A 23,866-nucleotide genomic window follows, 5' to 3' on the forward strand; every position below is an offset into this window, starting at 1 on the left:
TGTGGCTGGTTCTGTCTTTTCCCACAAATCCTCATCCCCTTACACTTTACCCCTTTCATAATCTACATCTTAATGAAGAAATGAATCTATAGATTAATTGTGGTAGACATTCCATCAGTTGGACATTAATGATGACAGGCTTAATTCACTTAAGGCTACAGTTCCAGAAGATTCCTTCTATTGTATCTTAAATCTTTAAAGCAAGTTACAAGCCCTCTGACTTAATTCTCCAAGTTGACCAGAGGGAAACCACCATATTGTCAACTACTTCTCATCTTGGCTCTCACGAGGAGCTTTATGTGTATTGATGCTCATTCCATCTTCGGCTTTATGCTGTTTACTTAATGAGGCAAATTCTCCAGGGTTTTTCAGATCATTCATTAAGCTATAACAAAAGGAAACCTGGTCTAGAGGCATTTGTATGATCATCATGATCGAATGTGTTGTCCATCTAAACCAGCATTCCTTAGTTTACTCTTCCCTTTCAATCCATCTCAAAACCTTCAGAAGAATTCTTCTCAATTTGCTGTTGGCATACTGCCTACATGTCAACTACCATCTAGACATATCTCAAAGACCAATCTCAAAATCATATCTAAAGTATAAACCTATCATTCCTCTTTAGCGCCCAATACATGTCAAACTGAAGACCTGAACACTCTTTCTGCACCTCTATCATTGTTATGAACCAATTAAACAAATACTAGACATCATCGATGGAACCAAAAGGTCTGAAAACCTCTCCCTCAATCCATCTTTGATGAGGGTGTTGGCCTACTTTCTTCAGTGCTTCTAACTCCCAATTATTTAATGCACAGTTCCACCTCATAAAGATTTGTAATAATAGTGATACCACTGTCCACCATGGACTAGATTAAATGGTTGTTAGGAAGAAAAACAGTATGAGGTACTGGCTGCTGGTAATCACATTGAGTGCCGAGATGTCATAATAAGATGCAATTGAATGAATATGGCTTGAATGAAAACTTTTAGCTTCAGTTGCATCTCCAAGGATCCCATTTCTTCTTAGATGATTCTGAGCATGAGACTAAGTTAATGAAATGATTGTGATTGGCAATCTATACTGTAGGGCAATCGGATTGGCAATGTCAGGAGCTTGATTTATACACAACTCTTAAACCTGGAAGTCTGTCTGGCTCCAAAGCCTGTTGTATCGATAAATTCCCCCCCACACACACAACTTCCCAAAGAGAAGCCGAACGAGACTCCCTTCCCATAAGGATAATACAAATAATGCATTTCTTCTAAACACCAGGATTAAGTCATGTTGTAATGTCACTGCCATAGTTGACGTCTTTCCCTTAAAGTGAATTTGGAAGCAGGGGCTGTCGGCCTGGATGCTCTTCAAGTAATTACTGGTAAAAGGTTGAATGCTTTCTGCGCTGTTATCCAAATTACATTTTAGTAATCAGTAAAAGCCACAGCAGCTTTGAACTTGTTCTGCAAAGATTATATAAGCTTGATTATACAGTTGTTTTAGGCTTTTGTTTCTCCTAAATCTGATTACACGCACCTTAAAGAGTGTTCTTTAAGTCTTTTTTTCCTCCATTTAATATCTGTTTCTAAAGACGATTGGCCTTTGGATTTTCTGACTGTGCTATTTGTTCTTTTATTTAAAGGTACCTCTGTTTTTTTTTTTAAAGCTTTGTGGGGGGGGGGGGGCACTGATTAAATGTAAATTGTCTAAGGCTTCACACAAGCTGCCAACAATACAATGATTAATAGTTTCTCTGCCATTGCATAACTGTGCCTCCGATTAATAAAGCACATGTTAAGAACCCCGTACCCAAATTGATGTAGTCATATTATTTACATATGCTCCATATCCATGTCTGCCAGAATTTCTTTGGGCAAATATTCCTCTTACCTATAATGTAAGAAATGATTACATCCTACAACCATGTCCTCATAACAAGTTTACAGATATATTGGGGTAAAAGTCACCCTGCTATAGTTCCAGGGGTACCCAGGGCACAAATAAGCACTCACCCCAAATCTCCCCCTAACTGGCCTTCAGGCTGGGCCCCCTTAGCTCATAACAAGGTTACAGATATATAGAAACATTGGGGTAAGAGTCACCCTGCTATAGTTCCAGGGGTACCCAGGGCACAAATAAGCACTCACCCCCAAATCTCCCCCTAACTGGCCTTCAGGCTGGGCCCCCTTAGCTCATAACAAGGTTACAGATATATAGAAACATTGGGGTAAGAGTCACCCTGCTATAGTTCCAGGGGTACCCAGGGCACAAATAAGCACTCACCCCAAATCTCCCGTAACTGGCCTTCAGGCTGGGTCCCCTTAGCTCATAACAAGGTTACAGATATATAGAAACATTGGGGTAACAGTCAATGTTATATCGGGACATTGATACAAGTCATAATATCTGCACAACACACAGAGCTGTGAGAATAAGTTGGCATCAGCTGGAGCCTTAGACCAGCAAGGAACCTGCCCTGCCACACAGTTAATTGCCACCCTGCCATTAAACTTGGCCAAGGTTACGGATATAGACAAACACTGGGGTAACAGTCCCTGCTTTATCGTTCCAGGGAAGCCCAGGGCACAAATAAGCACTCACCCCAAATATCCCCCTAACTGGCCTTCAGGCTGGGCCCACTTAGCTCATAACAAGGTTACAGATATATAGAAACATTGGGGTAATAGTCACTCTACTATAGTTCCAGGGGTACCCAGGGCACAAATAAGCACTCACCCCAAATCTCCCCCTAACTGGCCATCAGGCTGGGCCCCCTTAGCTCATAACATGGTTACAGATATATAGAAACATTGGGGTAATAGTCACCCTGCTATAGTAAAGTAAAGTAGGCAGGGGCTGAACACAAATGATATTTGGGAGCAGTAATATAAGAAAATGAAGTATTAATTGGGTATTATTGGGTATTAATTGGGTTAGTGAAGGGATTAACCATAAATTGAATTTGCATTAACTTTCTGGGGTAGTGGGGCAGCGTGGATATGTACAGTCAGGGCCGCCATTAGAGATCAAGGGGCCCCACACAACAACATTTTCAGCCCACCCCAAGCCCCACCCCACACCACAGTTAAAAGACAACAGCACTAAAAACGTTACTCCCCCCCCCCCACACACACACAGACACACACACACGTTATAAAAAGCAATTGACGTTCAGGGACTCCAATAAGTTAAAAAAAAACTGTGACGCCAATGCCCCCCAAAAAAGTTTTTTTTAAACATTGGTGGTCAGGGCCCCCTACAAGTTACATTGGTGGCTAGGGTTTTAAAAAACAAAAAAAAAACATTGTTCAACTTCAACTTTGGCTCCTTCCGTGACTTTGGGTCTTTTCGTAGCTTCGGGACTTTAAGTTTGGCTCTTTTGTGACTTTGGGTCTTTTTGTGGCTTCGGGACTTCAAGTTCGGCTTCTATCATGACTGTGCCCCCCTGGTGGCGGCCCTGTGTACAGTTCATTTCAAAGAAGCTGCGGCCCGAGCCCTGGGTTGTCTCCTGCTTTACCCAAAAGCAGCACTAAAATCAGTGGGTACCTGAGGAATAAGGCACAGGGAAGTACAGATCAACTGAATGAGGGTAACGGGCATATGTTTCTCTGTAGGCTCTGAGGCCTACAAATTACATAGTTAGAGATCTTTAGTTCATGAAGACCCTTCTCCTTGCAAGGAGGGTTTTTTTGACTTCGAGGCCCTTTAAGACTCCTTCCATAAGAAGGTATAAACTAATTCCAAGGACACTGTGGGGCCCATTAATCGCAGGCATAAAGCAGCATGTGCAGAACGTGTTAATGGTTTGAGCAGCGCGGATGGGGCTGGATGCCGGAGTAGAACAATTACAGGCTGAGTAATTTTTCTCTCTCTAATGGAGACAAGAATTCAGTTAAGGCCCAAACAAGCTGACAGCTGTTGTTCCCTGGAATGTAAGTGCTGGCTAAGCAATGTCCAGCCATTATTGGCCTTTGTCTGGGATTATACAGCACCCTCACCATGCCGGAGCCCTGCAACATGCTGCTGATACCACAAGGTGCTCCAGGTGTCATTCTCCTCTATTTCCTTAAGGATGGTGGCACATGGGGCATATTTTCTATAGGGGGTAACTATGGCAAAAATAGAAGCCAGTGAATTATGAACCAGTATCATGGGAACAAGCCCTAGGTGAGCACTCATTGACACTATCCATGAGCCATAGCACCTTCTGTGAGCACCCGCCCCCTATGCAACGATAGCCTTGATCTACAAGTTCCTCCAGTAATCTCTTGGCAACTTGCACCCATAGTTGCCACTGACTTGTGCCAAGTGAATCAGATACTAAAGCTGTTACTGACACCATGCTGATACGGCACACAAGCAGTATCGTTTGAGAACATTTCTCCTGTTTTGCTCGTTTAGACAATAATTCACCCATATTCTGGGCAGTTGCCAATGTGCCTTTGGTTCAATGTCCTCCACTTGGCCATCAGATTTTAACAGCTGTGCGGAAAAAGAACCAAGTGATATATTTATTACAGTTCAGCTTGCACCACATACATGGCAACATCTGCCCATTTGGACCAATGACAGGATCAGGCTGCGGCCCATGGAGAGCGAAAGAGAGAGAGGACTTCATCAGTGTGCAAAGTTGGTGCTTGTGTGATGGGTATCATCACCAATCCAGGTATCCATCTAGCAATAATCATCTTACACAGGAACAGCATCCCCTACTTAATGCACCAGCACAAGTCACCGGCTGCAGGAGATTACGGCAACATGAAAGGTGAATTTACCGCTGCGCAGGTTCAGACAAATTGGTTTATAATTAGTGAAGGTGCTAAGTGGGATTTACAATTAGGGGATTTGTGCTAAAGCTGCATTGCACCACTTCTATCCCTTTCAGCCATTTACAGAATATTGCCTGCTTATTTATACAGGTGAAGTGCATTATCTTTTCAATTGTAGTTTTTCCCCCAAAAATGCTGCAATTCCGCCATGTAGTATATATTTAAGCAAGGGCCGGAACTAGGAGCAGGCAATTGAGGCACTGCCTTGGGGGGCCCAAGCGAGTAGATGGGGGGGAGCAAGTTGTGTGAAGCCAGCAGGGGTCATTTATCAACACTGGGCAAATTTGCCCATGGGCAGTAACCATTCTACTTGCAGCTACTTGCAGCTGGCTTTAAAAAGATAATCACTGATTGGTTGCTATAGGTAACTGCCCATGGGCAAATTTGCCCAGTGTTGATAAATGAACCCCAGTGTGTGGTGCCCAGACCAAGGAGGGTCATCAGCAATCGGATGGAGGGGGAGGCAGTCCAGCCAAGTTTCATTGCCTTAGCCGCCAATATTAGTTGTTCCAGCTCTGAAACAGAAAGATACCGTAGCTCTCAGCAATTAACCAACCAGGATCGAACTACAATTCCCAGCATGCACTTGGCAGAGGGATTGGTTTCAGATAAAACCGAGCTTGTGGATGACTCAGTACAGGCATGGGACCTGTTATCCAGAAAGCTTGGGACCGGGGGTTTTCTGGATAAGGAATCTTTCCATAATTTGGATCTTCATACCTTAAAAGAGAAACAACTCGGTGCAGATCTGGCATCAGGAGTTTGGTATTCTTCGTTATTTGAGTGGAGTTTTGCATGCACAGTTGGAATAAGTTCTCGTTCATGAACAACTGCACATGCACCGATCTGGAAATTTACTCCAAATGCACATGCGCCGAAACTCCACTCAGACCGAAAAAAGATCTGCATGGAGGGGTAAGTAAAAAATTAGGGCCATTTGCCCGGGGAGCAGTTAGGCTGTAGGGGAGGAGGGAGGTTGGTTTATGCAGGGTAGGGGGGTTTTCTAGTACGGGTTTGTTTCTCCTTTAAGTCTACTAGAAGTTTGGATCAAGTACAAGGTACAGTTTTTATTATTACAGATAAAAATGAAATAAATTATAACAATTTTGATTATTTGTCTTAAACTATGTTTTCAAATTAAAATGATGTCATTGTCGCTTTATGCCTGGCTGCAGGACAACACTTTTGTCTTGCTTTATGGCAGGTATTGTGGAGGTGTTATAAAAGGCACCTTACATTTGTGTGCATGGGTTTTTTTTCTAACTCATTGACATGACATATGCTCGATAGTAAGTGTAGTTGAAAGACTAAACTATACGTCTATTCCCCTTCTAATGCATTAATCCTTATACTTATCCACACACAGACCAAGGGAAGGCAAGTGAGCAAGGGTGTGTGATGTATAATTGGAAAGTGACTACAGAACGTAGGCTATTACTTAACAGTAAATCTTGTGGTCGGATTTGGCTCATATTTATATAAGACATTGGACGAGCAAAATAATTACTTTAAACTAATCTTTGCCGAAGAAGAAGATCAGAGGAGATTTAACTATGTGCTTATATTATTCAAATAATCGATTCACGTGCCTCCTTCCCAAACCATAAACCAAAAATATCAGAAGGCAACTTTTTCTCTTATTTGCTCAGGATCAATGGGATCAATGGTCAGATGAGCAAGGGACCTTTAAAATAATCATTTGAAATTAAATTGATCTTTTTACACATTGTATCAATAAGAACCCGCTGCTTTCACTTGGTTATAGTGGAAGTGACAGAGGTCACCAACATTTTCCTACCCATTCAATACAAACTGACCTGTGTGCAATCGATGTGACCCAATGAATGGGGGGAAAGATGGAGTCAGCAGGGAAAGATGGAGACAATGGAACAAGATAGCCATAGTGGAGCAAGATGGAGACAGTAGGACAAGATGGAGGCAGCAGGGCAAGATGGAGACTGCAGAAAAAATGGAGAAACTAGAGCAAGATGGAGATGGCAGAGCAATATGGAGATGACAGGGTAAGAAGACAGTAGGGCAAGATAGCAGACAGTAAGGAAAGATAGCAGACAGTAGGGCATGATGGAGACAGCAAAGCAAGGCAAGCCAGATGGAAAGAGTTAAGCAAGATAGAGCCAGTAGGGCAAGATAAAGGCATTTAGTAGTTACATGTTACATATCTATTCCCAAACCTATAGACCTTGAATTGTTGCAGTACAGCTTCCAGAACCTTTGGAATGCTGGGAGTTGCACAAAAGCAAAACGGTCCTTATACATTAATGTTTTTATAAAACAATGGTGCCTCCTAAAGCGTGTTTGCTCCAGGCACCACTTTTACTAAAGGATGTTTTACCAGCTGCTTAGGAATGTTTTGTTTCCTCGGAGACTGTTTCTAAGTTTAAAGATGATTAAAATTGAGTTTTTTTTAAATTTGCCCAGGCTCTGTGCTTGATGTTTGTTGCCAACTTATCTAAAGCAGAATAACAGATATATAAATGTGAATGTGTCTCTGGCCTTATCTCAGTACACTGCAGTGGCAAAGAGCAAAGCCAACGAGACCTGCTGACATGCAGCGCCCCCTAGTGGAAAACACTAAAAGCATTAATGGCTGTTCATTTTGTGGGTTAAAACTGATCATGTAAATACCACCCCATTCCCCCTACAAATAAAAATTGCACCCCAGATCCCAGGAGGAAATGAACCTGTTTAAATAACCAGCAATCTATCAATGGTTCATTAGGAAGCTTTAGTGCAAAGCTCATGGAGTCAACCCCCCTCTCCCCAAAATAAAATCAATATCAGTGAGAGAACTGTGGCAGAAGCTGAAGATCACCCACCTTTTAGCGAAGGGTCCCTCTATTGAATGGGCTTTCATGGCTCTCCTCCCTTGCTCCTGACCTTCTTCTTACCTTCCCCAACTTGAGGAGCTTTCATATCAGTCCATTCTGGAATTTATGAGAATTATAAAGTGATAAAATAAATTATTAAAAAAATTCTGGGAATTAAAAAATTCAGTTTTGGGGTCCCTAAATCCACTCAAACACACAAGATATCTCCTTGCGGTATGTAGCTGTGTGATATCCCCTTGTCTGGTGTTATTTAAGATGGCCATACATAGGCCCTCCAAACAGGGTTGCCACCTTTTCTGTAAAAAAAAAATACCGGCCTTCCTATATATTTATCATTTTTCCCTATTATAGGGAAAGTAAAGTCTAAAATAGAATAAGACTAGAAAAGCTGTATTTTTTATACTAAACATAAACATGAACTTACTGCACTACAAAGCCTAATCAAACAAATGATTTATGCTTTCAAAGTTGGCAACAGGGGTCTTGTAACTTTGTTAAACATCTTTGCAAGACCAAGACTACGCATATGCTCAGTGTGTTGTGGGCTGCTTAGGGATCATCATAAATTATCAAAACAGGGAAACAAACAAAGCTGATTGAGTTCTGCATGGCTGGGAAGTAAGGTGGGGCTCCCCCTGCTGTTCATAAGTATGATTGTTTCCTTGCTGAGTAGTTAGGGACCGTCTAACAATTCCAATCCACAGCAGTAAATGAAGGAAGAATTTCACTGCATTCATTCAGGTTTCTTATAAAAATGGTGCACATTTTTAAATTAAAGTATATTAGAGATAGGTTTCTTTTTCATTAAAGAAATTGAAAATGGGATTTTATTTTTTTGCCTTTACATGCCCTTTAATAACATTGGGATCAGCCATCAGTAAATTTCGGTCAGGTGGCTACCCTACCTTCACACAAAGTCAGCATTTTATGGCAGGTCTGGACTGAGATTCAAAATAACCCCTGGCATTTCAGGTACACAGAGGCCCAAAAGGCCACACAGCAGGCCAAACAGCCCCCACCCGCCCAATTTATAATGACTGTCTATGGCAACTTACTGCAGCCCCTCTGGCATTTCCCAGAACCCACAGATTGCCAGTCTGGGCCTGCCTTATGGGGTCCTGAGGGCCCAATCTCAGGCCAGCTTGATAATACCATTGTATGAGGACCACATAACTACATTGATTTGACCCTCATGGGTCTCTGTAGATATTTCCAGCTGTTGTGGGGCCAAAACAACTGGATCATCCCAATTTGGCACACCATGTGGTTGGACAGATTATGTGATCCAGTTGACAAAAGGTGGCCGTATACTGACTGATACCAGTCCTATAAAGAGACCAAATTCTTAGCTACTTAGGTAACTTACAGTTATGGAGCCCCAAATAACTTCAAACCCAAACCTCACCCCTATAAACCCTTCAATAATATCAGAATGATCACCTTGTGGTCCCTCAAAATTTTCAAATTGTTAGTCGTGTCATCTGTGAGGCCAGTTGGCACCTCCTCTGTGAGGCCAGTTGGCTCCTTCTGGATTTTCAGTATTTTCAGAGGATTCTGGGAATTGGATGCATCCGGTGCCGAGCTTTCACTTCCACCCTCCTGCCCAACTCCTGGGCAAAAGTACACAGGGCCTGCAGGTGCTCCTGGCTGTCTCTGGACTGGAAGAGACCTGAGCCTCTCTTGGGAGACTTACCGCCAGAATGAAGTCCTTTGGAAACCGGCCCCTCTGTGGGTACTCCTGACGTATCCAAGTCTCGAAGCCTCAGGGTCCCCAAGCTATCACACCTTTTTTCATCCTCTTCCCGGAGTATTGCGAAAGCAGTCTCTCTTAATCCATTCAGCTACAGGTTTTCCATCATGTCCAAGATCCTTAGTCACCTGATGGATATGCTTCCCTCCCAAAAAAAACACAAACATTTTTAGCAAAGCATCCTAAGCACTGTGGCAGCTCCTACATTCCTATATATTATATTTATACATTTCAAGATATTAGCCAACAGTGCCGTCTGCTGGACATTTCTAACAGGCTACAGTCGTCTGAAAATTAACTTCCTGAACGTTGTGTGATGCTGTTCTGCTTAGAAAATAAAGTTAGTGAGCAGATAAGAGTCATGTAACGTATCTCTGGTCAGTTCTAAGCAGAGCAATGTTGAAAGGAAAAAAAAAAGCATAAAATCCAGGGATGTAAGATGAGGGTGTTACTGCAAATTATTTCAGTTTAAAGAAAAATACATGTGCTGCCCCCTGCAGATGGAGAGTGGAAGTGCAAGTGAATGAAAAGTCTTTATACAACTATGTACTGTAAGTGACAGTTAAGCTAAAGGCAACAAACCCAGAGCTGGTATCTACATACATACAGGGCATTTCTGTTTGGAAAGGTCAGTATGGGGCTTTATTAAAGGAGCCGCTTCCTTTTGTTTTGGTAAAACCTGCAGGTGTCTCTGCTTGAGCAGTGCGGAGTTGCACTGGGAGTCCCTGTGTTGCTGCTTTTTGCTGCGTCTCTTCCACTTCTTCTTGTTCATAAAGTTGTGAACTTCCCCTGTACCGTAGCCGTGTCTATTGCCCTGTGGCCACCAATGCTCCTCTTTCCACATGTTCTCTTTATCTTTTGTCCTTCTCTCCAAGCTGAGGGCCTGTACACGTCCTTCCCTGGATGCAGAAATACAGTCACAGTGCTGGGCTTATACCGGGAGATGACTGACCAGGTGACCTATAGTTAACGTTTGCCTATGTTTTGTGTTTTTAGAGATTACAGATAAAGAATAAAGATGCTATACCACACTAACCCATTTATTCTGAAGGTGAACTTCCCCTTTAGGCAAAGTATAAGCCTGATGAGTGCACTTGCATAACCCCTCCCACATTTCCATACAGTGGATTTTGAATCTATTGACTTCATTTTCAGTGATCGATTTAAACATTCTGTTAAATGTTCCCTACAAACACATGTAACGAAGAAGAAATTGAAGAAGCGATGTTGTTACATGCGGTGTACACACGGTACCTTTAAACTTTTTATTGTGCGGGAAAAACCAAATGTTTCAGGAACCTCTCGCTTCCTACCACTGAGGAAGGGAGCGAGAGGCTTCTTTGGCGTTCGTTTTTTTCCGCACAATAAAAAGTGGTATATACCACTGAGGAAGGGAGTGACAGGCTCCTGAGACGTTTGTTTTTTTCCGCACAATAAAAAGTGGTATATACCACTGAGGAAGTGAGCGAGAGGCTTCTTTGGTGTTCGTTTTTTTCCGCACAATAAAAAGTGGTATATTCCACTGAGGAAGGGGAGGGAGAGGCTCCTGAAACATTTGTTTTTTTTCCCGCACAATAAAAAGTTTGGAGATACCGTGTGTACACCGCATGTAACAGCATCGCTTCTTCAATTTCTTCTGTTACTATTGTTAAATAACGTTGGATCACGTGATCGGAGGAAACCAGTGCTGCAAGTTGGCAAGTTTACAACGTATATATAGAGAGAGAGAGAGAGATATATATATATGTGTATATGAAATTTACCCTATAAACACATTTCTGTTATAAATAACGCCGTCAGTCCTGTGCTGGAAGAAATGTAGTAACATTTACCCTTTAAAATAACAGTCAGGTTCAGCTCAGCCCCATTCCCCTTTTTTAAAGGGTTTTCTCGAAGGCGCAAATTAATTTTTTGTTAACTACAGCAAATGCATTTGATTCTCCTCCAATTCATCAAGTTCTTTGGGGAAGGGGGGGGAATTCAACCTTTGAACCCTAATTTATCTTCCCCGAGGCCCAACCCCAGAGTCAGTGCTGACAGAAACTAATGGCTGGCAAGGACTCTATGACACTGGCAGTTACAATGATAAATGTTCTCTGTGACCGTGGTCCTACCGAGCACTCCCTGCAGGGAATAAAACCATTTTTCATGCAATCTATTATCCCCCCCCCAAAAAAAACATGATTCATATTTTATTATAAACAGCTGATCACACCAGCATTAGGTGTTGCCATTAAATTACCATGATGGGGAGGGATTTTTGGTCCCATTCAGTATAATTAATACCCGGCAGGTCAGAGAGTCAGGCTCCAATCGTATTTATAACTGGGTTGAAGGGAGATTTCGTAATCATGTTGCCTCTTAAAGCCCTGACCCCTACAGCTCTCATGGGGTCTGTAGGGAGATCAGCAATTTCACCTTATCAAAGCAGTGCCATGCCATCTCATATAGGGCCCTATTTGGAACTGATTAAAACAATATTTTTTTTTTTAAATTGATTTTCAAATTTTATAATAAAAAATTGTAAACTACAAGTTTGGAAGAAAAGTTTCATTTAGATGCAGTATCTATTTTGCCCAAATATTCAGATGAGAGAAGGCATCATTTTTTTACCCAGTTGTGGCATAACCAGAATTTTCTGAGCCCTACAGAAGGTGCCCCTTTAAATTTTAGGAATATGAACAGACAGTGTTCCAGTGTCCCCTATACTCCCTGGGTAGCACTGACAGGGTCTGTTCCTCTATTGTTATGTCCAAGCTACCCAATTTTTTTTATCAAATTTTGGTCCAGTTTCGGTGATCTGTATCCCAAGAGTTAGGAAATCCAGTACAATAATCAATATTTTTGATTATATAAATCTCAAAATAAGAATGTCCAAGTTCAGGATACAAAATTAAAGGGGTTGTTCACCTTTGAGATAACTTTTAGTATGATATAGAGACTGATATTCCGACAATTCGCAATTGGTTTTCATTTTTTATTATTTAAGTTTTTTTAGTTATTTAGCTTTTTATTCAGCAGCTCTTCAATTTACTTTTTAAGCAATCTGGTAGCTAGGGTACACATTACCCTAGCAACCATGCATTGATTTGAATAAGAGACTGGAATATGAATAGTAGAGAAATTGAATAGAAAGACTAGTAATAAAAATTAGCAATAACAATACATTTGTAGCCTGACAGAGCATTTGATTTTTGGAAGGGGTCAGCGACGCCCATTTGAAAGCTGCAAAGAGTCAGAAAGAAAAAAAATAACTATAAAGAAAAAAAATAACTATAAAACTATAAAAAAAATAAATACTGAAAACCAATTGAAAAGTTGCTTAGAATTGCTTATAATTGGCCATACTATAACATACTAAAAATTACCTTAAAAGTGAACCACCCATTTAAGATTTTCACAAATTCCACTGATTTCCAGGTAGATCTGAGCTCTAGAGAAGAATCTTCTAATTTATTTGAACTTATCGTTGTATTGTCTTGAAAATTGTGTTATCGGGATTATGGAAACTTGTATTGCAGGACGTTGTCAGAAAATCAATAACCAAGGACCCAACGAACCGAGTTGAGCAAGAAATCATTGCTGCTTCACAAATAGGCCCCCACACTAAGATTAGAGTTCGGACTGAGAATATTGGATAAACCACCACCCAGCAAAACCCAGATCAAAGGTATTGGGACCAACTCACCAGATAACACTCAATTGTCCAACCCCATCTTCCCCCGGGTTCTCTGCTAGTGCCAACGTTCCCGGCTTTCGAATTTATTTTCAATCTTTTCTAGCTGAAATGGAAATGTCTTGTGTTTAAGACTCAAACACTGCGGGGGCTGAGGGTCTTGGGATGCAGAATTCATTGGGATGAAGGACAAGTAATAAGATACGTAAGGAACTGGGGGCTTTTACGCAAAGCAGAGATAATACAGTTTGGCTGGGCGTTCACTTTAAAGCTACCCATTTATCTACCCAGAAAATTATAAGAAACAGGGGTTTGCTCTAGTTTGGTATGCTCATAGTGGCCTGTCAATCCCAAGCCCTGTTGAGTGTGTTGCTGCTCATGTTGAACACCCGAGGGCGCTGCTGTTTTGCATTTCTGTCTACACAGCAGCAAAAGTATAGAAAGGATTTCAATCCCGTTAAAGCAACTAGAATTGAGTTATAGTAACCACTACTCACTCTGAGTTTGGCTTCCAGAAGCCGGTCCCACACACTGGAAACCTCTGCAACAGAAAGGAATCATTGATAGCAAGATAGCACTAATGGTGCCCCCCAAAGGGCCATAGCAAGGGCACAATTTAATATAGGGGGGCTGATTTCTCTTCATACAAGGCGCACTCTTTATATAGTGAAACAGCCTTGCGAATGTGGAACATGTATACATGCATCTTACTTGACCTTAAATGTCCCACACCAAGTTGGACTATTGAGTGTAGCACATGAATTCTTAGTGGAAAAATTTGTAAAAAATGTATTTGATTTTTAGTGCCTCTGCCACCAAAATAATGGAACAAGCCCTGTGCCAGTGTTCTATAAAAAGCTTTTCTTTCTACTGGCACAGCAGATTGTTTGTAGCTTCAGCTTCACTGCTGGTAGTAGGATCTATCTGGCTGTATTCTCTCCACTGCTGGATTTGACTCCTGAAACAGAAGCAAGCTAATTAACAGGTCTTGGAGGATTGACTTCTGCCACATTGTTCCAGGAGTCAGAACCAGCAGTGCAGAGACACTTGACAGACAGACAGACACAATGACAGTTACACAGAACTATAAACCCAGTGAGAATGAGGAATGAATGGATATTGGAAAGTTGTATCAGGAGTCAGAGGCAGCAGTGCAGAGAAAGGGACAGACACAATGACAGTTACACAGAACTATAAACCCAGTGAGAATGAGGAATGAATGGATATTGGGAAGTTGTATCAGGAGTCAGAGGCAGCAGTGCAGAGAAAGGGACAGACACAATGACAGTTACACAGAACTATAAATCCAGTGAGAATGAGGAATAAATGGATATAGGGAAGTTGTATCAGGAGTCAGAAGCAGCAGTGCAGAGAAGAGAAAGGGACAGACACAATGACAGTTACACAGAACTATAAACCCAGTGAGAATGAGGAATAAATGGATATTGGGAAGTTGTATCAGGAGTCAGAGACAGCAGTGCAGAAAAGAAAAAGGGACAGACAGACAGACAGACACAATGACAGTTACACAGAACTATTAACCCAGTGAGAATGAGGAATAAATGGATATTGGGAAGTTGTATCAGGAGTCAGAGGCAGCAGTGCAGACAAGAGAAAGGGACAGACACATTGACAGTTGAAAAACACGTGATAAAAAGCCACCATAGCTCGAAACATGTTGTGTTAAAATAAACCTTGCAGCACAGTATAGGCAGTTTTGAGCCGGTTTTCCACATACACCGGATTTTAGTCAATTGACAAATGCTTCAATTTGGGACAGAAGCAGTGGAACAGGCATCCTCCTTGCTGCTGGTGCAAACCTATTTGCTTTTGAAGTACTGCCATGTCAGGATGGAATTTGAGCCATGGTGATCTACAGGAAAGAGAGGCTATTTCTGATACTCTCCTTGCTGAGGCTATGGCCATAAGGAAAACCGTTTTGAAGGTAAGAAATTTTAGTTCCACTGAATTGAGAGGTTCAAAAGGTGGAGCTTATAATGCTTCTAGGACGATGTTAAGATCCCAGGAAGGGACTGGGCTCCTGACTGGTGGTTTAAGGCATTGCAGGCCCTGGAAGAAGAGTCGAACTTCTGGAAGTAATGTCCATTATGTTTGGAATAGAGCTGCAAGGGCTGATGTTTGCACTCTAAGAGAAGTAACGCTTAGTTGCAATTCATAGCTGTAAAAATGTAAGAATTTGTGGGGAATAACAGTTACTCCATGTGAGGTCACGTACCTCACACCAGGAAAAAAAGATACGCCAGATGCAATGATATGTCTTACATGTGGAAGGTCCCCTTGCTGCTAGTAGTTGAATCACGCTTGGTGAAAACCCTTTCAGCTCCCAGATACAGGATTCAACAGAAAAACCATCAAGCTCAGTTTGTGGACCTCGGGGTACCATGATGGACCTTGAGTCAGTAGGTCCAGAGATAGAGGTAGTCGGAAAGGTTGGTCCGCCAGCATCATCTGTAAACCAGGTGCGTGCCGGCCAAGCTGAAGCTATGAGGATTGTTAAAACTTGCTCTTGTCTGATCTTCGTGAGCGTTTGTTGTAGTATTAATATGGATGGGAAGGCATAAGCCATCTGGAAGGACCAGTGTGTAGATAATGCGTCTACAGCCTCTGCCATTGGGTCCTTGATCCTGGAGAAGAATCTTGGAAGTTTTGTCTGGATGCCATGACATCCACGCAAGGAGTGCCCCATCATTCTGTGATCATCTGGAATACTGAGGTCTTTAACCTCAATATTTTTCCATCCTTCCTTCCTTAGGGCAAGAGAATGCGCAAGGATACGCGCAAACTAAATTATCAAAGTCATCAAAGTGACACACGGGGATCTGCCAGCAGCTCAGTATTTTTCCTCCTGTTACCTCTGAAATTATTTGTTTTAGCTCTGGCCCAAATAACTGTACGCCTTCAAATTTTTGGGAAACTAATCTGTTTTTGGACGCTGCGTCCCCTGACCACTGTCTCAACCACAGCTGCTATAGATGCCGCAGCAGCTCTTGAAGTTAATTTAGTAATCTCAAGTGAGGCCTCACTGAGAAAGGAGAGGGCCAAACTGAGTTTATCCAGCACTGCTGATGTGTCTTGATGCATGTTTAGGGGGATTTTTTGGGTGTGTTGCCCAAAACCTTATCTACTTTAGAGACTGGTAGCTGTGTCGCTTTGATCTCTAGAGTGTCACACAGCGTGAACTATGACTGAGGTAGAGAAGATTTTTGGTTGGTTTAAGTCAATATCTGATTCAGTAGAGCAGATGGATTTTACCATTTTATGTAGGTGTGGTGGTGAGGAAGGTGCACTAATCTCCTTCCTATTAGGTCTTTTTCTGGTTTGCCTAGTGTGTTTTCTTTGGGTCTCATCAGGACAAGCAGACAAATCCTCAATTAAGTCAGCTAACTCCTGAGACTACGCTATAATAAGTGTTTAGTATTGTTAGTTTTGTTTCAGCGCTTCCTAGATGTTGGTTGAAGTGACATGGCAAAGGGCGAGAATTGCGCCAAGATGTGAACCGCAATGCAGGGAGTACCAGGATCTCGGGGAGAGCTGTTCCACTGGTGGCTATGGTGGTATGGGTGGATGCCAGGGAACCACCGTTTATCCTGAATCTTCTCCAGTGCCTGCAATGATGTATATGGATTATATCCTTATTATGAGAGAGCCAGTGAGCAATGTTGTGAGATGCAAGCAGGAGCTGGGCCCACTATCAGGCTGCTACATGGGAGCCAGGCTCTGGGCATAAGTTAAAGGGCATATAGTTGTGCTCACCACTTATTTTTAAAAACATTAAGCTGGGGTGCAATGAGGCTGTGACCACAAAATTCACATAGACAAATACAAGAGGTTTTCTGCATTCAACCCGTTATCAACATTGAAACAGGTCATTGAAAGATTTTGTGCCTTAAGTTACTAAAAATGCCTTACCCTTGAAACAAAACAGGGATTGTTTGTCCATATATTGTTACAGCTCCTGCCGAAGCACCAGGTAGAGCGAGACGGCGGGAAGAGCAACAGGAAAGGACGAGGCACGCGTGGCTGCTGGGAGTTGTTATCGTGTCTCCCTCCAAAAGGTACAGACACTCCCTGTGTGTGTGAGTCCGGGGGGCTTCTATTTATCCCCGCCCCCCATTATGTAGTTATTATGTGCCCTTGGAGGGAGCCGCCACAACTGCAACTCCCGATACTCTTCTGTCTCTAGCCACTAATAACTTAATGCGGGAGCCGGTGGTACCTAATGGGAGCCCCATAGAACTATATATATATATATATATATAACGGAACGACTGATTTTTTCAATAAATCTTGATTTTTTTCACAAGTATTCCCGTTGAGTGTGGTACTATATTACTATATGTATATATATATGGTGTGAGGTATACAATGGTACGTAAAATCATAAAACACGGCCATAGAAAAGAAAAGGGAAACAGAGTAGAATGAAGTCAAATAAATATAGATAAGGATAAATAGAGGAGGAGTTGAGTGACCGCCACATACAGAGTGTTCAGCACCACCATAGGTTAGCAGAGTTGCAGACTTTGTACCATCGCAGTGTCATGTGGATATCCTGGGACCCCAATATTTGAATAGCCTCCTTAAAAGAGAAAAGTAGAAAGGTGTTGCAAGACTGTATATTTTTCATTAATACAAACTGGGGACCATGGTACAAACAGCCACAGCATAGGGAGAGTTGTAATGTCCATATTGAGTGACATACTCATGGCTCAGATGGGCAGCAATGTCCTGGCACATTAGTAGAATATATAATAAAAAAGCAACTGTTTCACAGAGAAATAAAAACAGTAAATGAGGGACAGGTTAGCCTATTATTGGAGGCATATCATGGTCATATGAGCTGCCAAGTAAGGAATAATAGTGAGCTGATAGCGTGAAGGGAGTTGTAGTTGCACACCATCCGAAGTAGACAATCTGAGGATAGGGTGATGTTTTAAGGCCAGGGTAACCAGTGAAGTCATACAGTGCGAGAACAAGTAGAGAAGAGAGAAAAAAAAGGGGGGGGAGTAGAAAGAAGAAAAGTAGAAAGAAAGAAGGGGGAGAAGAACATACTGAGTTATCAAAGGTAAAACAAGAAGAACCCCTCAGTGACTTCTAATATCCTTATTATTTACATTAGGGGGTACATTATCCCTTATAATACATAAGTGATACTCAGCGTTCCCTGTAAATCTCAGCCTGCAGCCTTGTGCCTTTATAAGGTCACATAATGACTCAGTGACTTCTAATATCCTTATCATTTACAGTAGGAGGTACATTATGCCATATCTCTGTCATATAAACAGTGGGTGGGAGATGGAAGGAGTTTATTAGTGGTGCTGGTTGCTGCTAATACAATCTCAGCCAATTATGGGGGGGGGGCACTGTTACTTTTCTCAGCCCCCATAACATCACTGAGTAAAGGAAACATAGATGAGAAGGAAATACTGGAAGTAGTTAATGATATTCGTGTCCATTATTCAGGCTAATTAAGGCTTTATGGGGAGTGCGTGTGCTGCTCTCAGTCAGTACAGACATTCCGTCTGGGATAGGGAGAATTCCGGGGAATAGCAGATTCCTTGGCTTTTCATAGAACAGGAGCACTATGTGCCCATGATGGGGGAGGGGGGTGTGTGCCCAATTTATTAGAAACATGTGAGTCTATGGCACGCCTGGTCTCTTAGCCCTATATAGTGGATGTCGGGTACCTGTAAGATGCCCAGGGCAGTGATTGGCTGAAGGTGACCCTTTCTGCAGCTTGTGGCACAATGTAGTATATTTGCTTTATGCCCCCCCCAAACCCAATCAGCCCCCTAGTCTGCTAGTGATGTCTGATCCTGTAGGTGCAGATATAGCAATTTGCCCATTCCAGGTGTTTTGATGCCCAGGAGATAAATACCTCCACTAGGGGGTGACAAAACATTACATTAAACCACAGTGCTTGCAAGCAACAGTCACCACCCATGGGTGCCCCCTCCAATCTGGCCAATAACTATGCCAGTCAGCATGGTGCCAGTCTGAATGCACACAGTCCAAGTGTTTCTTTTTTTCATTCTGAAACAGGTTCCTGGGAGTTTTGTGTTGCCAAGGCAACCTGTTTCCATTGTCATTCAGACAAAGCAGCCGAATGAATCCAAGCACAAGCCTCTGCGGGAGAGACTATAATAGGGTGCCTTGCAGTCACAGGGGGAGGTGTGTAGGGATTAGAATGCTGAATGCTGCAGATGAGGGGGTTAAACCCAACTGTGTTTATTTGTGAGATTTCCTCCCCATGTCTTTCCTGTATTGTGCTCTGTGTTTTCCCGTGTGTCCACAGCCATAGGCAACAATGATCCATATTTTCATACGCACATTTTGTGCTCTCTTTCACATGTATGAAATGTCACAAAGAGCTTTGGCACCCTTTAAAACTAGACAGAGATAAAAGGCCACATGATGGAATACTGGCGTTAGACCTCTGTAGGGCTGCACAGAAATCTGTGCAGTCTGCAGTGCATGGTTGTGTTGGGTTGCTGTGTAGCCATAGAAGTCAGGCAGCAAACGCTAGTGTTTTCACTTAGCAGCCTGTGTATTGTCCTTAGGGTGCTCCCCTGCCCCCCACACCCATAGACAAAGATATGTCCATTAATTACACACAGTGCTGTACAATAGTGGCACCGGCGCTGCTAAGAAACCAGATCAGAGGCACAGAGCCAAGTACACTAACCAGCCCTTCAGTATTTCTCCCATTCTTGTCTCATGTCTGAGCCGTGGTTTGGCAGCTCTAGTGTTTCTAAAGTTTCTCTAATCTACTTCTGAACCAAGCAAAGTAGCAAATGTCAGTTTTCCTCCAGGTTTGTGAGTCCACCTGCTTCTGCTACATTGTTTCATGAATCAGAACCAACAGTTCAGGGGCTATTAAACAGTCAGACAGGCGCTGCCATCAGTAGCAGACGCAGTCCCATTTATTTCACCAGACTGAATCAGGGGGTCCTGGAATCCAAAATATCTCCAATATGCTTGTTCAAATACTTGTTCCAAGGCGGTATAGAATGCAGTGCAGGCTGCAGCGTGGCTCTGAACAGGTGGCTAATCATGCAGCATGTGTGGTTGAGCAGTGCTGTGGTCTGTTTTGCTGAGCTTCCTGCTGCTGGCTGCACTGGTCAGGGTCATGAGGGGTTGAATAGAGGAAGTAGTGCAAGTGCTACAGGGGAGTGAGTCAGGACACTACTGTTTTGTCTCCAGACTGTGTGTGTGCTGCCAGGATAGGGTTAATTGCTGGACCACTGGGCTGTCAGACAGTGAGAGGGGAGGGAAGGGGCACACACAGTAGAAGGAGGAAAGAGACAGAGAGAGCTGCTCCCCCTCCTTATATTCCCCTGACAATACAACCATTGGATGACGTCACAATCAGGGGGAGTGCTCTGTGCGACTGTACACTCTATGTGTAACACACATCACTTCCTCACTGCTGCCTCTGCCATTCTCATACTGGACTTATATCCCACAGGGGCAAAGGGAAGGAGCCACTCCAGCGCTGCTCACCTCCTGGATGTTTTATACAGCAGCTCCCCCCAGGCTGTAGCACCCCATGGCTTGTCTGCCCAACAATGAGCTCCACAACCTGGCAACCAGGAGACTCTATTCAAGGTATGTGTATGGGCTCATGCATGGGGGGGGTAGCGGTACTGAAGGAGGGTATCTGGGTTGTAGAAATGTGGAAGGATTTAGGGGAAAGGGGCACAGACTGCCCCTCTTAAAGGCTGGTCTATATACAAGTGCAACTGTCATTTCTGTGGACTGAGCATGGCACTGTACCCCTGATAATTGGTCAGACGGGAGGGATGGGCAAACCCTATGGCAGCGCATCAGGGGCAACAACTGTTGATTGTCACATTGGAAACAATGACATCAGCTGCCCGTCAGACCCCATATCCTCCCATCCCAGCTGGTAATTCTTAGATAGTCAGCTCAAGGGAACCTGCAACTCCCAGCAGGGGGGGGGGGGCAGGCAGATCCTATGCAGATACTCAAGTGTTTATAAATGGGGGGGTGGGTGTACCCAGAAATCAAGTGGTAATATAGCAGGTAACCCAGGATCTGGGCTCTGGTTGGCTTTTAAGCTTGTTGCTATGGCTGCGAACTCCATTGACAGTAGGGTTTTGCAGTTCAGCACTTGATTGGTGTGGTTTGGCATGCAGGGAGCGTTTGGATGCTTCAGCTCGGTGCAGGACCAGCCATCGGCTTTCTGTGCTAACAAAGGGTGTCTGGGAGCCCAGGCAGGGAATATGTGGGTGTGAGAGGTGCCACAGGGGCTGCACTGAGCTCAGAGTTAGGCACAGGTGAGTGTGTTTAGCCAGACACCTATTGCTCTATAACCAGACACAAGGGGCAGTCTCTTGCATAGGCCAATTGGATGTAACAAGAAACTGCCGGAAGGGGTGGGGAAATACCAGCCTGCAACCCTGCAGCTGTTTAACTACAACTCCCAGCATCTCCTGAAAGAGGCTCCCCTGGTGCTGTGGCCCTTTGTGTGAATCATCGGGTCAATATATAGAATAAGATCCAGAATGACAGGTTTATTGGGTCCATATGTGGGAGCAGTTGGGCAGCACTTGTTTAGCCCGTGACAAGGGTAGCACAACCTCACCTTTAATAAATGGACAATGCTGCAGCAAATTGCTGTTGTTGGGGTTCAGGTTGTCGAAGCAGTCCTTGGGGTTCAGGGTGTCAAAGCAGTCCTTGGGGTTCAGGCAGGCTGAAGGCCAGGTTTGTTTTGTTCTGGATACCCACAGGGATTGTCTTGGTGACTGTGCAGACTGTTTATATATTTGTAACCTTGTGTCAGTGTTTCCTGGGGGTTTACTTGGCCTTTAAAGGCTTGTACTTTCCAAGTGTCTGTTGAACTGTACAGCAACACGTTCATTGGCCCCATCCATCCCCGCAGGTCTCTCTGCCCCCCTGGCATAGAGGCAAATGCTGAACACAATGTCTATATATCAGGACCTATTTTGTGCACTGCTGTCTCCCCCCGGGTACAGATGTACAGAGATGACACATGCATTGCTGTGATTAGTCAGAGGTGCATCAGGCTCCCTGGTCAGGGAGAGGGCATGGCTGGCCGTAGGTTCATATCCCTGTAGCCTTAGTATAAAGCAGGGTGTGCTGTTGCTACGGTGAACTGGCGTATCATTGACTGCATTTGCACAACTTTTAGCTTTGTTTTTTAATTCATAGAGCAAAACAGGGTTGAAGTTAAAGGACAAGTAAAGTATTTTTTTTCCTATTGGAGACAGTGCGGGTCTTCTTTAAAAAAAAACGAGCCTGGGGGACTTGGCTGCAGACCAGATAGTGGCAGTGCCATGTTTCCCATGCCCCCAGTGTCAGTGGATCAGGCCAATGTGTAGTACTATTGTACTGTACTGAGCTTGTACCAGCTCAAGCTAATGCACGGGGGACCAGGAAAGGTGGCAACACTGCAGTCATACACCCTGGGCCTAATTCTTTCAGGCACAAGCCAGGTAACTTAGTAACTTTGGAGAAATTGGCACCCATGGTATCTTGTATCAGGGGGTACAAGGAGTATTAAAGTTGGGGCAGGTCACATAAGGAGCGGTGGTTTGGGCAGATGATAGGCAGAGTTTGGGCAGAATTGCTGCGTTATAAAAGGGGTATGACTACGTAAGAGGGTGACCAGTTGCCTAATAATTGAGGAGCCCATAGAGATGGGCCCTGCTGTCTTAGTTGAATGTGTTCTATTTTATTTGTCTTTTATGGGACACAGTCAGCCCCCAGCCCCCCATCATGCTTCATCTTTATGTTAGGGCCCAGAAATGGACCCCCATGCTGTTTAGGGGTGCATTTCCTGGAGGTTTGGAATTAAATGCAGCCATTATGAGCTAGAAAGGGGTGTGTATGTGTCTCTCAAGTCTCCCTATAGCACCCATCTGTGCACCTCATGTTTTCCCTCCACTCACTGCACTTGCAGATCCGACGTGGTGCAACTGCCACTTATAAAGCGTATCCCAGCATTTCCAGTTTCAGTGCTTTCCTCTGCCTATATCCACAACCTTGTAATATACAGACACAGATATTCCTCCTGTACGGCTGCAGCTTGTAGGGGTCCTGGAAGAGCAAGGAAAGAGCTGGTCAAGATGTGGGGTCCCAGGGTAAACCGCCTTATTGTTAGGTGATTATAACACAATAGGATGACCATGGAATATAATAAGAAAGCAGTATCCTGCTCAATCCGCATATATAGTAGTAGTGGCTCCCGCTGAGGATATAGTCCTCCGGCCGTCTCTCCTTTCATATATGGAAAAACTGAACTTTCTGTATATTTGTATATAATGAGGGTAAGTGTCTGACAGTTGCACCTACCTGCTTTGTGCAGTGACTGATTTGTAGCCCTCCTGTTTCCCTTTCAAGGAGGGAATTTTGGATCCTCTTTTTGATTAGTGCTCCTTGGGGGTGGGGCAGCCCGGCGACCATCGTATTTTCGTGTATCTGTCACATTATTCCCAGCAGAGAGGGGCTTAGGAAATGTGCGTATGGAAAGGGGCTTTGGACTAAATGTCTGTACCACAGGGTTGCCATAAATCTATTCCGGGTCTTTATTTGACTGCTTCAGTTTTAGGTTTCTGGATAAGCAATCCCATCCCTGTAGTTCCAGCATAGACAGTAGACCCATTAGACCACACCCACAAATTCTTCCCCAGTGTGGCCTTCTCGGGCTAAATATATGGCGCCCGTAACCCAGACGTATTATTTAGGGAAAATCCTGAA

The 23,866-nt window shown here is 43.5% G+C and overlaps 1 protein-coding gene across 2 annotated transcripts in view; it reads left to right on the top strand.

Annotated features, from left to right (window-relative positions):
* Positions 1-17,163: 17,163 nt before the first annotated feature.
* LOC108699905 (G-protein-signaling modulator 1) overlaps positions 17,164-23,866 on the top strand; it is a 43,769-nt gene continuing 37,066 nt past the window's right edge. The window contains exons 1-2 of one of the 2 annotated variants that reach the window (XM_041575108.1): positions 17,164-17,178; positions 20,592-20,731. In XM_041575108.1, the coding sequence (XP_041431042.1) occupies positions 20,673-20,731 (59 nt within the window). In that variant the 5' untranslated portion in view covers positions 17,164-17,178; positions 20,592-20,672. Of the gene's footprint in view, positions 17,179-19,738; positions 20,732-23,866 lie in introns of those variants that run through there. The other variant, XM_018232575.2, reaches the window with a different exon arrangement.

Source organism: Xenopus laevis, chromosome 8S (assembly GCF_017654675.1).
Source record: "Xenopus laevis strain J_2021 chromosome 8S, Xenopus_laevis_v10.1, whole genome shotgun sequence".
Lineage (NCBI taxonomy): Eukaryota > Metazoa > Chordata > Amphibia > Anura > Pipidae > Xenopus > Xenopus laevis.